Genomic DNA, 15,143 nt, shown 5'->3' on the forward strand with positions numbered 1-15,143 from the left:
ATTTACTAGTCTGGAGCCTGGAGTCAGGTTGCTGTCACCTGATTTCAATTTTTTCAGAGACTCGCGTTACGTAGGCAGGGAATTATTATTTGTACAACACTACATTGGCACATAATTAATATGAAGTATGTAATACTGTACGGTTCGGCAAATAACTTTGTCGTTGTTTGTAACACTCTATTTATATATATTGTATTGATAATTGCTAGAAATATTGACATGTCATGTTTGTTGTCAATTTTTTAGCAAGACCACCTTGGTTTCAAATCCTAGCTCCACCACTCAATGTGCGCCTTCGTCTTCCATCCCTTGTGTTATGGCACCGACATATGGTTAGGGGTGGAGGAGGAGGAAGTGTGCCTTGCCGCATCCCTAGTTGCAATGGATTGATCATCGACTTGTCGTTATCCATTTCTCCGATAAGTCTTTTCGGATGGAGGGAGTAAATCGTAATAGCATGGTTAATAGTATAGCTAGCTGCTGGCTATAGGTTATTGTCATGTCATCTATAGTCCATCTTATAGCCAACATGTACAATAGTTCATTACAAAAGTATACTACTTTTTTATTATATGGTCATCTTTCATACTCATAAAATGACTAGGAGCACGTGCTAACCTTCTCTTTCCTCTTCTCTTTCCTCTAACTAAACAAAAATATATTAGTTTCTTGCTTATAGCTAATTGACTCACCTCTATTGTAGTTGCTCTAAGCAATGTTCAACCATCTCAAGTTTTGGTAACATAAATCTAGGAAAACCGGGGACTCATCCATGGCTCCATTTTAAGAAAATAAGAACCCACCAACCTTGAGGTTCAATGTATGAGGGTCTGTTTAGTTGGAGGCCTAGAGAGTGTGCCTAGTAAAAAGTGTTAGCCTGAATGGAACCTGGACATTTTCTACCTGGCCAGGCTAGCTTGGGCAAGTCGTGTTTGGTTCCTTTTCTGGTTGCTATTTTATGGCCTAGTATTTAGAGACCTTTTACATAGTAGGTCGTATTGTTCATCACTCATTATTAGTGCGAGTCTGATGGCAGGCACAAGAATAGGACACCTGGGCCAGGCTAAGCATGTAACGTGGGCCAAACATTTTCCTTTATTTTTTCTAAAACCAAACCATGCTAATCGCCTTGCTATCGGCTGCCAGGCCAGCAAAAGTTTCCTTGCTGCTATGGATGAACAGGGTGGTTTTCTGGTGCTTCGGCGATAGTTTTTCCACACATATCTGACCCGACCACCGTGAAAGCAGTCGTCATAAGGAAGTCTCTAGTACTAGCGGATGATCTATATAAGACGAGAGTTTAAGTTGTCTCAGATTGAAGGTGGTGGTTGATGACATACAACAGAAGAATGGAGGAGCATATGGGGCGTTTGTTCGTGAAATTGTTTAACACAAATCTACCTTTCTTTTATGTAATAGTAGTCATGAATTTAGGAGCTCGAATGTCGAGGCTCACAAACTCGCGAGGCACATTTTATTTCTTGGGGCTGGCCGTCATGTCTGGTTAGGTCAATACAATGATCTTGATTTCGTTCCTTTAAACATTGTGACGAATAAATGAAGCTTCAGAATTTGTCTCGAAAAAAAAGCAAAAGTTTGCTTTTCCTGGACACCAACCAAATAAGTGGTACCATGCAGTTCCTAGGAGAGCTCCACGCCATGCATCTAGCACCGATGACGCGATCCAAACTGGCCCTGAGTGGCCACATGAAGGGATGCGGGAATAGATAGCATAGCGGCTTGGAGTGAATTTCAAACATGTATGTACCAAGGCGTTGCACGGGAGATACGGCAAGGAAGAACATGGGGCTAGGCTGTGTCTCCATGGCATTTTTTTGGGTACCTCCAACTCCTACGCTTGTACTCCCTTCGTAAAGAAAAAATATAAGATCATTTAGAGCATTAAAGTAGTGATCTATACGCTTTTATATTTGTTTACGAGAAAGTACATACCAACAAAGAGTTGCAGCTTGGAGCAAAAAGCAAAACAAGAAATGAAAAAGGCTCCTTGAAGAAATGCATAGGCTTGTCTATTCGCACACACCATCACGGGCCACTACCACTCAAGCGCTGTTATCTTTTGAGTGGGTAAGCAGGAGACGTGCTTCCATGCATTTCAGAATTTATATACTCCAGTTGAACTCCGTAGCTTGAGCACAAGACATTGTGGTACGGTTTATCTTGTTAACACGCCGAGCATTGGAAGGCTACAATTATTTCCAGCTGCCTCTCTGCCGGGGGTGGCAGATGGGATTTCGAATTTATGGGCTCAAATCAATTCGTTGATATCCTGCAGTGCAAGGGCCTGCATCATCGTGTAACCGGTCGTCTGCGTCTTTCTTTCTACCCGCCATCGCCTTAGACGGGCGACGGCAAGCACCCGGTCGCCTGCGTCTTTCTAACCGTCGAGGGCCGACGGCAGCCGCCATTCCCACCACATGTCCTTGATCGATCCTATTCCAACCACATGTCCTTGATCGATCCTACTACCTCTCTTTGATGCAGCAATGTACCTCTCGGACTTTGCGTCAATGAACAGCAGACAGACTAACAAACGTCCAACAGGTAGACAGGAAGCAAAGAAATCGAAAGCAAAGCTCTGCATACCAATGGAGCCGCAAACTCAGATAGAAATATAAACCAATCACCTTAATGACAGGACACGGTAGAAACTCAGCCAGATTCAGCATACATAAGAATCATTCTTCTTGCAACAGTTGGAAACAGAAGATTTCATGTTCCATGCTTTTTAACCCGACCGACAACTAGCACAACTCATGTTCCATACTTTAAACCGACCGACGACTTGCGCAACTCCTCATGCCACCATCATAGCATGAGACGATGCAACTCACGACGACTTGCGCACACGCTAACCATGATAGCATGAGCAACAGACAGACTAGGGAGTAACACAAGAGATGAAATAAGGTACCAGGTAAAATAAACCTCCTACGGTAACAGCCGACAGACAGACAGACAAGGTTACAACCAACAACACATTGTATATAAGTCAACTACTGCTTCAATGAAATCTCCAATGAAGAATCAATGCAACGATCGATCAGCTACCAAAGAATGGGACCAAGACACGCACCCTCCCCGGAAAGACAAGGCGGTAACAGCTTCCATCGCGCTCAATGCCACAGGTTCATGCAGAAGCCAGAGGGGACTGAAGGCGGCTTCTTGCTGTAGATCGCCTCCGAGAAGGTGTCGGTGAGCTGGCCACAGAGGCATACAGGATCATCAATGAGGGTGTTCACGTACACGCTGACAATCTTCCGATCGTGCGGGGTAGCACGCAAGCTGTACCATGTCAAGAACTTCACCCTGAAGTTGGTCTCAATATAGCCCTCAGTCTCCAGCCACCTCACCACCTTGACACAGTACTCATAAGTTGCTTCAGGGCATCCATCCTTGTGGCCAGCATCCTCGAATTTACCCGATCTTTTGTTCGACGAATTCCCTGGCTCTCTTTCGGGCTTTGAAGAGCCATTCTGAAAGATGTTGTCAGAAGGCTTCGTGTTGAAGCTCCTTCCACCAGTCTCCTTACCAGTTTCCATGACTCTTGGTGCAGTGGGTGGCATAGAGCCAACAAATCGAGGAACAAGCGCCAACTCAACTCCAGTAGTAGCATTTGATGCATCCTGTGATATAGGAACTTCGCTTCTTTGGTTTTGCTCCATTGAGTTTGATGACTCCCTAAGTAAAGCAGCTTCAACTGTTGAATTAGGCTCCTCATCCAAAGCTGATGCTGAGAGCCCAGGAGCTTCCTCCAGTTCAGTGACCTCTGGTAACCTAGCTGCAACTATCTGCATGTTTTGCAAGTTATTGCTAGGCCCGTTGGAGTGATGAGGCACTTTGTCTGAATCAAGGATCTCAGGATTTTCACAGTCCTCAAAATCACTTTCAGGTGACTTGTTAAGATCAGTATACACTGTTGCATTATTGTTTGAGTCAACACCCTCTGAAGAACGATCAGATTGACCACCACTATTTGTCTTTGGGCTCCTGTTATTTTGGTCTACTAATCCAGCACCACCTGGAACCAAACCCTTCAGGTCATTTTCTTTCAGAGAGCTTGTACATACCCTGGCTTCCCATGTCTCAAACTCACTGGAGTTGCTGAATGCAGTTACCTTGAAAATATAGCATGTACCTGGCGTGAGTTCAGTGACAACAAATGTTTTTGACGTTACAGGTACGATGCCAGTTGGGTTTGCCAAGTAAAATCCTGTACCCTCCACCTGGTGCCATAGTTTAAAGCCAGTTACCCCTTGAGCGATATAAGGACATCGACCCAAATCAAAAGCTACAGTGATAGATGTAGGCGTTATAGGTTCAAACTTCATGAAGCTCAATGGCATCATCTTGGATCCTGAAGATGCAAAGATGCACAAAGTTAATATCATCATTTCCATATGTTAGAGATCTAATGTGACGCAACTCGAAACTTACGCTCAAATTGTGAGTTAGTAGGAGATTCAACTGGGAACTTAGACTTCATCACATCTAGTGCGTCAGCACAAAGTTTCTGAACTTCAGCACCACAAGTAAGCCGACTGACAATTCCACGACCCATATTTCCATACCCGGCTACAGATCCAACCTCAGCCTCAAGCTTCTGCTTTGCTGTGTCAACAAATTTATGCAAGATCGAGTACTTCTCCGTCGAGAAGAGGACCTTATGAGCCAGAAAAATCCGGTAACACAATATATCCAGCCGCCGAGCCTCTCTAGCAAACACTAGTTGTTTCTTCCAGGACCTGAACAAGGACATTAAACAGTCATATTATTGCTCAACAAGATATAATTTACTAAAAGGACAGACTAATTATGATTCAAACGTTCAAACAAGAGGAAACAGAGCAATGGGCAGTGGAAAATGGATCAGAAATCTTTAGAGTTGCTATTGTATGGAAAATGGACTACTAAACTTGATGAATACAAATATATGACAGAAGTACATTGTACTGGGTTGTTTAGAAAGTCACTTCATCAAGCTCTTTTAATATATAACTACTTTAGAATAAACTACTAAGGTAATCATTTAACAGGATTCTTTGTTAACAGACGTGCAGCAGATGCAAAATGCATTTATCTTAACTGTAAATCAGCGCAAGCAATGCCGTAATAAACAAACTAAGGCAGTGAAGTAACAATCTAAATTACTTTTCTTTTCCAATTTAGAACTGAAAACCTGCATGAATAAATAAAAAATGCCCCAGAATACATACCCGAGCAAATCACGCTGCTTCCGACAGCGAGGGCAGTAATAAGCACCATCAAGTTTCTTGCACTGGCCACTCGGCAGGATGCCGGTTCTTCCATCCTTGAGAGCACACTCAAGATGGCATGATAACCCGCAAGAATCCTTTTGCATGGGATGATCTGAACTACAGGACAACCATACTGTAGGGTCCTTGTTATCATCATACTTGAAACATATACAGCATGAACAGCGTCTGCAAAATTTATCTTCCAGGTTAAGAATCGCTCTGCATGCTACATTTCGGCAGGACCGCACATTATTAATTGGCACGGGTACAACAGCGGTTAGCGGATTGTTGACAACAATTGGCAATCGTGATGGATTGTCACTCTTCCTTTGACGTTTCGCGGGGTACTGATGGTTACTTGCGTTGGGATCAAGAGTTGGCTCCTTCTCTTGCACATGCACCACAGGGCCAGATGATTTGCCAGTCACCACCCTGAAGAGATAATCCAGCATTCTCTGCTTAGATAGTCCAGTATATTTCCTTTCCCTTCCGAGATCAGCACAAAGGATATCCACAATATCACGCCGACTCCATGACTGTAGTTTGTCAGGAGCACTTTGTGGCCTCTTTGATAATTCACGAACAAGATCCCGCTTTTCCTCCACACTCATCAATCGGCATTTAGCAGGTTCAATAATAGCTCCTGGAGAAAAGGATACACTGAATCATATTAGTATATCACAACCCGATTAATAGGTACTTTAATCAATATAGTGCACCAGTAGATTTCAGATGCACAACCAGATATGCTTGCGCATCCAGAAGGTTGAGAACAATATACCAAACAAACTTTGTAAACATCCACATTGACAATAATGTATCAACAATGTCCAACTTGAGAACGGAAAAATATACAACTCAATATCAGTTAGATATGTCACAAGAAATAGCATGGCAAATGAGAGATGGTAATTTCGCCAGTTGCTACTAACAAGCAGAACACACGCAAGAAAAACTCAATTTAAGGCATTAGAATCTTTACATACGCAATATATCACAGTTAGGTTAGTTTAGTTTGTACACAACATAACAAGTGCAGTCATGTGCAACACTAGCCAATCAAAAGCTGCGGGCACTGACTACAATGCCATACTGCATACTGTAAAAATATAACTTTCTGGAAGATCTTCCGGTGCTACACTCTGTACCCAAAAAATATACTCACCCTGTACCTAAAATTAATAAATTATTTAGGTACAGAGGGAGTAGTAACCTTCAGGAAGATGTTGCGATGCTATACAAACTCGAAATGCACCCAACAACAATCAACTCTTTCGAGCCCCTTCTGTAACTTTGGGTTACGACTGGCAATGCCATTGTGTCTACAAAGGTTCAGAACTTGGCACCAGACACAGGCACATCAAGTGGAGACATGTGCATTGTGCTCCATACACCACCCAACATAAACAGCATGAACAACCACAAACCAGGGTTGGCATAAGGAAGCCATCTACTTGCGCCCATTGACAGCAGCTTGACATGGCACGCTGGAGGCTGCCACCACCCTCGAGAATCCTAACAGATTTAATCCCGCTAACCGCTGCCATCCATACAAAATCCGCAAAGCAGATAAAACCATCCACATGCATGTGAACAGAAGGCCGGCTGCGTCCAATGGACGCCCTAGGAACCGAATCGCCGGGCAAAAGGCCGAGCCTTTCCCCTCGAAACCAGACGTCGACACGTAAATCCCAGGAAAACGACGTAAAGCCAGGGAGACGCTGTTCCCGGCGGAGTCCCGCGGACGCGAGGAGCGCAATGCGCGTGGCCGCCGCCGCATGCAAGCGCCGAATCTGGCGCTGCCGCCGGCGAAAACCTCCCGCGACCCCATGCCCTGCCCTGCCCCGGCGTACCGCCCACCAACCACCACCGGTACAGCCACGCACGCACGCACGCATCAACGACTAGTACTAGCACCGCTACCTATCGAATTCACCGCGCGCTAACCGACGGGGCGCGCCGTGGGGACGAATCCTCCGGCGAGGACGGACAAATCTCGGGCCGGAGGCGCGTCCGCCGCCGCGAAGCGCGGAGAACTGGCCCGGAGGCCTCGCCGGAACCTCGCGGCACGGAGGAACCAGTCCGCGCCGCCCAGGCGGCGGATTCGGCGGCCGGACGGACAGATCGAGCGGCGCGGCATTAGGCCGGCCGCCGCCGACGGCCCCACGGGCCAGATGGCAGGGAGATAGACGGGGAGATGGAGACAGCGGAGGCGCTGACCTGCGTAGGGAGGATCCATGGCCGGAGAGAGGGAGGGAGAGCGGGATCTCTCGCTCCTCCTCCGCCTCCTCCTCCGCTCGGCTCACGTGGACTCAGCTCTCCTCCTCCTCCTCCAGCTGCTGCTACCCTCCCCCTCTCTCTCTCTCCTCTCCTCTGCTACCCCCTCTCTCTCTCTCTTTCTCTCTCTACCCCCGCCCCGTATGTAGTACGAGCACGCGAGGTTAACTCCCAGCCGCACGGATATCAAAGCGCCGCTTTTGCGTCCCGCCCCCCGCCTTCCCGCGTATTCGCCGACGGCTCCTCCCTCCCAAGTCCCAGAGTTTCCGTATCCGAGAGGGCAGGCGGGTGTGATCGCGCGGGGGTCAACACGGGGAAACGGAGAGCGGTTAGCGTTAGCTGGTTTTGGTTAGGCACGGTTTAACAACCGTGCCGTGTTCACACCCGAACGAATGAATTCTCACACCAAATAATGAGGTCGTTGTGTTCACCCTCTACATACACAAAGGAGGGAGGCATGCATGAGAGATTGTCTACCTTCGCCTCAGTTGGATAGAAGAAGAAGAAGAAAGAAAGGTTGATGTGTGATTTCGTCTATTGTGTCAACATATACTTATATGTCAACAACAGTCATGTGTGAAGGACATTCTGTGCATAATACATGCATGATGCATAAAGATGAAACAAATATATTGCATGAGTTCATCCGTTTGGAAGAAAATGATTTATTTTTTCCATGGCACAACATTGTCATTGTCGGTTTCGGGTCGACGACCTCCTATTATCCTCCATGTTGTTTGGCAGCAAAGAATTCCGAGTCATGTAAATTTAGAAGGTTCGTCGGAATCTGGCGATGGGAGGTTTGCTCAAGTAGTAGGATAGAGACGTGAGACTTCCTAGGGACCTGATTTCTAATATCTTATCTTTTATGGTCGGCTTGTACTAATCGGTGGCTAATAGATCTGAGGATCTTTTCGCCAAAAAATATATCGTCATTTATTTGGAAAATCGCGTCCAGTTGTATCGCATTAATACTTTTCCGCTTTTTCAGCTAACATATGATGTATTCGCCGCGTGCAGTGCCATCGACGTGGTTCGTCTATCGACACGACATCTCGACCAATGAGGTGATGACAGCTGTTATTCAGCCGCATGCAACCAATGGCAGAGTTGGGTCGTCGCCAGCTAGACCTAGGAACTTTTTTACCCTTACCTACACATATTATGTATTGGGCCTAGGATTAAGCCCATCACAGCCCAGTCACAAGGCGGCCTGATCCCTTCCAAGTGTGTTGAACTCCTCACCTAGACTCGTTCACACGATCACACTAATCATACGCATGCTCTATGCTCGTGTCATCTCACGACCTAGACTATTTCTAAGTTTTGACATGGCTAGTTCTGATTAGGCAGAGGTTAGACAACCATGCCACTCGTGGCTTGTCTACTTTTCACACCTGGGCGAGGCATTTGAATAAAAGGGAGCTATGTTTATTGTCACACACAAAATACAATCTTCCACGTGCACAAAGGGCATGAGATTATCTTATTGTCATTGCTTGTTATCCATCTAACTACCGAGGAGTGTACCTATCGTATGACAGATCAATTGAATACAAAAAGTTTAATGTATGATTTATTTGTTGTATCAATATATATGTCAATGATGGTCATATAGGAAGGAGATTCATGAATAAACACAATACATGACTAGAAAACAAATATATTTTATGAATTCATATGTTTGGTCTTGTTTTCTTACAGCACAATATCGTCATTAGTATTGAAAAATAAGATCAATTGTATGGCATTAATACTCTTCGGTCTTTCCAGATACAGCGAATTCGCATTTCTCGATTTGTTCTGTCTATTGAAACGACATCTCAACCAATAAGCCGATGCCATTTGCTATCCAGTAGCGTGCAACCAACAGAAGAGCTGGACCCTCGCTAGCTGGCCCTAGGAACTTTTTTTACCCTTACCTACATAGATTTATGTATGGGGCCTAGGGTTAAGCCCATCACAACCCAATCAAAAGGCAGCCCGGTCCTTTCCAAGCATGTGGAACTCTCGACTAGACTGGCTCACACGTTCACACTCATACGCATGCTCTATGCTCTTGTCGCCTCGCGACCTAAACCGTTTTGAGTTTTGAACCTAGCTGGTTCTGATTAGGCAAAGGTTAGACAACCATGCCACTCATGGCTTGTCTACTTTTCACTCCTCGACGAGGCAATTGAATAGTACTATGTGAATTTATGTCCATTTTCACACACAAACAGGCACAAAGGGCATGAAATTATCTTATATTCATCGCTTGTTATCCATCTAACTTTCAAGGAGTGTGCCTATCGTATGATATATCAATTGAATATAAAATGTAATGCATGATTTATCCATTGTATCAATATATATGTCAATGGTAGTCACATGGGAAGGACATGCATGCACAAACACAATACATGGTTAGAAAACAAGTATACTGTACCAAACAGTGCAATGGCATTATTTTGTTTAGACAAAAACCATCTAGTTATACCACATTAATGATTGATCGTCTGCTTTTCCACATAAGAAACAATGTGAAATTCACTCTGTGTGACGTTATCAATGTTGTCCATCTATCAACATGACATCTTGACAAATATGGTGATGCTAGTACCTATCTAGTGCAAGCGGCATACTCAACCTTGTGCTGTTATGAATACGTAAAGAGCCTCGACAAGCTTCGTCCCATCGATTGCGAATAGCCCATCTAACCACAGATTGTGTGTGTGTGTTTTCTTTCCCTTGAAGACTTGTAATACCAAAAAAAAACGTGTTTAATTTAGCAAGATGGCTTCTAAAGAGCACGTGATTTGCATGTTCGGTGTCGCACACACAACACAGAGGCCAACGGACAGGCCGTTTCGTTTAACTATATTAACCGAGGTGGGTAGCCTATTTCAAAGCATTTGCCATGGAAACACCTTCAGTTCGAGAGGCATTCGAGCTATTCAGCTATCCATAGCCTCCTAGCTATATGTCAAAAGTAGACAAACTCATCTATATATTTACACCACACTAATGATTGGCCTCTTATTTTTTTTCCAGCAAAGAAACCATGTGAAATTCAATATGTGTGTGATGTTATCAACGTTATCCATTTATCAACATGACGTCTCACCAAATACGGTGATGTCAGTGTTTATCTAGCGCAAGCGGCGTACTCAACCTCGTGTCGTCATCAATAGATAGAAAGGGTCGGCACGTTTTGTCCCCCTGATTAGCCAACATATCCACAATTTATGAGTGCTTCTTCTTTTCCCTTCGAGACTCAGAGGGTGTTTGGATACGTTTTAGTCCCATGACTAAAAGTAATGAGACTAAAACTTGCTAGTCTCACCCATGCTTGGATCCAAGTATTAAAGAGACTAAAATCAAGTTAATGAGCATTTATTATCCTTCAAACCCTCCAATCCGGAACTTGCATGAGGAGTTAAATGAGGAGAGAGAGGACTAATGCACATTTTAGTAGGGGTACCCCTGACTAAAAGATTTTAGCCTCAAGACTAGTTTTAGCCTCTCTTTAGTCAGGGGTGCTTGGAACTTTAGCCTCTTAAAGAGGCTAGTTTTAGTCAGACTAGTTTTAGTCCCTTGGATCCAAGCACCCTCTCATACTACGCCAAAAAAATACCATGCGACCGTGACATGTCGTTCGTGTCCATTTTCAATTACTCCTCATCATGGCATTTAAGCTACTCCATATATAACCGTGGGCGCGAAACACAATACGGGATGGCCTGAGGGCTTGTGCGCTAATCACCCTCACCCGTCATCGCGGAAGCATAATCAAGTCCATGAAAGCGGAATCTCACGGCGAACCGGCGCTAATTTTTTTCTGTAGGTGGGGACACGGCAATTGTCTCATGCAATTGCAATGCATGGGGCTAGCCAGGCTCGTGGGAGGGAGCGCCGGCTGATCGATCAAAGCGATTCGGCGGGATCGGACGGCCACGGTGCTCCCGCGCTAGCCGTTGTCTGTGTTGCATGCTGGCAATGGCATCATCTTCTTCGATCTTCCGGGCTGTCGTTGTGGATCGGTCGTTGCCAATAATAACGACGTACTAGTAGTAGCGTCCGATGAAATACAACTTCTGACAACATATTTTCGAATTTCCATGGCTGCTAAAAAAATACTTTTCGGTGGACAGCGACGTGGAATATTACTACTGTAGGAGTACGTACGTAGTCTAGCCTCGCAAAAGATATGGGTGTAGGTTAGGAGCTAGCGCTAGTGCGTGGTGGATATATTACTAGTAGCAAGTTGTAGGAGTATAATAAAAGAAGTCACGGAAATATGTAAAGCAGGAGACTTCCTTTTTAAACATAGCGGTGGTACGATCTCATATACACGCCGGCATAATGGACAAATTTAACCTCTTTGCTGAATGAATTCACACACTGAACCTAGTTCAAAAAAGATTCACCGAACTGACCCTTTTATGTGGCGCCCGACGCGTAGGCGCCACACTATACTGTGTGACGCCTAAGCCATCGGCGCCACACAGAAGGACCACGCTGGCACTGCAGGGCCCATCCCCGGCCGTGTGACGCCTAAGCCTCGGGCGTTGCACATGCTGCAGTCACACATGCACTTATGCATTATGCAGCCCGCGGCGGAATCTAGACGGCCGGTCGGCCGGCGGTCAGTCGAAGCGGCGGCCGCGCCATGCGGAGACGGAGAAGAGGGCGCGGTCCTGCGAGCAGAGGAAGAAGATGCCCTTCTCCTCGCGGACCTTGAAGCCGTCGCAGCCGAGCCCCTGCGCCGCCCGCCGGGCCTGCAACAACGCGTAGTAGCTGAGCAGGACGCGGCCGAAGCTGGCGCCCTCCATGCGCCTAGCCCACCTGTCCAGCCGCTTGTGCCGCTCCCGCCGCTCCGCGCCGTCGCAGGCCCCGATGTTCTTGAGCTCCTCGCCCAGGAGCCATCGCTCGGCGCGCGCGCACTCCACAGACCCGCGCGCCGCTCCCACCTCCAGGCGGTCGAACAGCGCCGCGCAGTAGTTGTGGCTCGCCTCCTGCTTCCCCACCACTATCACCTTGGGCGACAGCCCACACAACGCGCCCAGGAACGCGTCCGCGCGGGAGGTGGACGGGAACAACAGCCCTGAGGAGTCCAGGCTGCTGTGGAGTAGTCAGGTGGCCAGGCCCAGGAGTAAATGCAGCAGTGGAGTATGCTGGTAAACTTCCGAATTCTGAATCACCTGGTCCATGAAAATTCTGAATCTGTGTGGTCACATGAATGAAAGCTAGTTCCAAAATTGCAAGCAAGACCTCCTCTGGTTCAGCCCAGTGCTGCAGCCATCAGCAAGCTTCTACATCTTTCTGCAGGATGACGGGAGAAAAACCCGTATTGATCTGCGTCTTTTCACAGCCGGGGGTCAAGAGATTCAGCTCAAATGCGCTCCCGAAGTGGACAACAGATGCATGTGTGGCTGGCCTCGCACGAGGGAAAGCGACGCTGCCAAATCTCCGGAAGCTGTCGACCGACGGAGGACTGCGGTGGCGCATCGGCAGCGGCAGCGGCAGCAACGCTCACTTGCTCACATGTGCGATCACGCGCCGTCAGGCCAAACAAATCCCGCTTTCCAACTGCGCGACGCCTCCCTTGTCCCGATTCCAAATCGCCATGACTGCTGCCGGCCACCGACGACCCAGACGATGGACGCGCCTCCGCGAGCGACGACACCACGCTGTTGCCGCCGCCGCTGCCCGTCTCTAGGTCGCCCCAGTCCGCCTCGCTCCCGCTCTTCCGCTCGACCCCTCCATCTGCTTTGTCGTCACCGGATCACAGGGTAGCGGAGCTGCATGTGTGGCGCCTAGGCGCTCGGCGTCACACTGCAGCATATGCAACGCCCGAGCCTTAGGCGTCACACGGCCGGGGGTGGGCCCTGCAGCGCTAGCGTGACCCTTTTGTGTGGAGCCGATGGTTTACGCGTCACATAGTGTAGTGTGGCGTCTACGCGTCGGACGCCACACAAAAGAGTCAGCTCGGTGAAATTTTTTTCAGCTAGGTTCAGTCTGTGAATTTATTCTACAAAGAGGTTAAATTTGTTCATTTTGCCTTGCAGTGTAACCTGCTGTACGTGCGCACATGCATGTAGGTGTGCATAGACCAATTAATACAATATGGTTGCTACCTAGCTAGCTTAGATAGATATAAAAACAGCGGTACTACGTACCGATTAGCTGGCCCCCGGATGTATTTCTGTCCACGGCCACGTACATACGTACGTACGTCTATCCACCGGTCCGCCGATCGATCATGTATAGCGCACGAGTACGTATACGTAGTGCAAGTATTTACTCCAACATACATGTGCAACAAGCCGTCGGTAGTAATTCATCGACGATAAAGTTCCCATAGTTCCAAGTAAGAAAAGAAAAAAAAAAGGACAGCACTCTATCAACGGCTGGCTGCGAGTACGTGACGCATGGGAGTCGCGTCACCGTCACGTACGATTAATGCACAAGCTCAAAAAAAACGTACGATTAATGCACGTCCAGTCGTCGTAGACTGGACGATAAATACGAGTAAATAATAAAACTGAAAATAATCGGTTGGGCGGCAGACGCTGTACGCCAGGCCATGTGCTCCTTGAGTTAAAGCGCGTGGCACCGTAGATAAGTATACGAGCCGCACCCCGCAAAAAGAAAAGAAAAAGAAAAGTATACGAGTCGCAACTCGCAAATCATGCAGTACCGGAGGCTAGTAGTACGTGACATGATAGTGCTAACTTTCAGTCCATTGATAGTTAGCAAAAGATTCGTATGATTCGATTTTATCTGATCGTTATTATTCCATAGTTGTTTGTATTAAATTTTTTTCATTTTCATAAAAATCATAGTGAATCGCTAGTGGTTTTTTTGTTTTTTCACTGCATAACATGCAAAAAAAATGATTGAAAGAGGATTGAAACCCTGAACTATGCAATAGTTATTGAGCCTAATGACCAATTAAGCCAACTTTTATTGTTGTCTATTGTAGACAAGCAATATTATTTAAACCATTTTTATTTCTGTCATATCAGAAGAAAAAAGATTGACTTGATAACTTTGGTACTACCAACGTGATAAATATAGTATGAGTAACATGATAAAGATTGGAACTACTGTACGGGAAGATTAAACCATGTGGCAGTATGGTAATTTAACACACCGGTGAAATGTTTCAAAAACATTTTCCTCTTGGATGAAAGATAGCATGGTCATTAAACTAAGATATTAGGTTTGTGCTGCATAAAATTATCATAAATTTCGAAGGAGTTATGTTTCAATGTTTTTTTCTTAAAGTCAAAGCTAACATAGTGGTTGAACTAAGTTATGAGGTCCTCGGTGCATAAATGAAAATGCTATGAGGCATGTTGTTAGGGCCCCCCCGGGTATCCCAAAGGCGATAAGTCAGACGGGGTGCCCGCCCGCCCGGGCCGTCTGCTCCGACTCGCCCCCGCGATCGGCTGGCCACAGCCGGCTACAATGTCCCATCGGACACGCGCGGACGGGGCGGCCATACACCTCGGCGACGCACCGCTGAGGGGTAGAAGTGCGTTGTACACGCGTCAAGAGGTATCTTCTACAGTTTAACTTCTCCCCTAGGCGTTGGTTTGT

The 15,143-nt window shown here is 46.6% G+C and overlaps 3 protein-coding genes across 3 annotated transcripts; 1 reads left to right on the forward strand and 2 right to left on the reverse strand.

Annotated features, from left to right (window-relative positions):
* Positions 1 to 2,682: 2,682 nt before the first annotated feature.
* LOC123403939 (VIN3-like protein 2) lies at positions 2,683 to 7,671 on the reverse strand. The gene is made up of 4 exons (XM_045097846.1): positions 7,500 to 7,671; positions 5,238 to 5,922; positions 4,459 to 4,766; positions 2,683 to 4,378 (listed from the first exon to the last, which is right to left on the reverse strand). Exons 1-4 carry the CDS (start codon positions 7,516 to 7,518, stop codon positions 3,138 to 3,140), a joined length of 2,253 nt encoding a protein of 750 aa, XP_044953781.1. The 5' UTR covers positions 7,519 to 7,671; the 3' UTR covers positions 2,683 to 3,137.
* Positions 7,672 to 12,183: 4,512 nt separating this feature from the next.
* Positions 12,184 to 12,670, reverse strand: LOC123405114 (scarecrow-like protein 3; the record flags this gene model as incomplete). Its single annotated transcript, XM_045098942.1, has 1 exon — positions 12,184 to 12,670. A coding segment is annotated over one exon (486 nt), but the record flags the coding sequence as incomplete, so codon positions are not given.
* Positions 12,626 to 13,678, forward strand: LOC123403347. Its single transcript, XM_045097290.1, has 2 exons — positions 12,626 to 12,715; positions 12,867 to 13,678. Exons 1-2 carry the CDS (start codon positions 12,695 to 12,697, stop codon positions 13,332 to 13,334), a joined length of 489 nt encoding a protein of 162 aa, XP_044953225.1. The 5' UTR covers positions 12,626 to 12,694; the 3' UTR covers positions 13,335 to 13,678.
* The last annotated feature ends 1,465 nt before the right edge of the window (positions 13,679 to 15,143 follow it).

This window comes from Hordeum vulgare, chromosome 6H (assembly GCF_904849725.1).
Source record: "Hordeum vulgare subsp. vulgare chromosome 6H, MorexV3_pseudomolecules_assembly, whole genome shotgun sequence".
Taxonomy (NCBI): Eukaryota; Viridiplantae; Streptophyta; class Magnoliopsida; order Poales; family Poaceae; genus Hordeum; species Hordeum vulgare.

Bases quoted from the DNA above. Each gene is read 5' to 3' on its own strand.
- LOC123403347 (XM_045097290.1), top strand. From the start codon at position 12,695: ATGCAGCAGTGGAGTATGCTG. The intron at 12,716-12,866 runs GTAAACTTCCGA...ATCTTTCTGCAG, and splicing joins TGCAGCAGTGGAGTATGCTG to GATGACGGGAGAAAAACCCG.
- LOC123403939 (XM_045097846.1), bottom strand. The intron at 4,767-5,237 runs GTATGTATTCTG...GTCCTTGTTCAG, and splicing joins AAGCAGCGTGATTTGCTCGG to GTCCTGGAAGAAACAACTAG. The intron at 4,379-4,458 runs GTAAGTTTCGAG...TTGCATCTTCAG, and splicing joins TACTAACTCACAATTTGAGC to GATCCAAGATGATGCCATTG.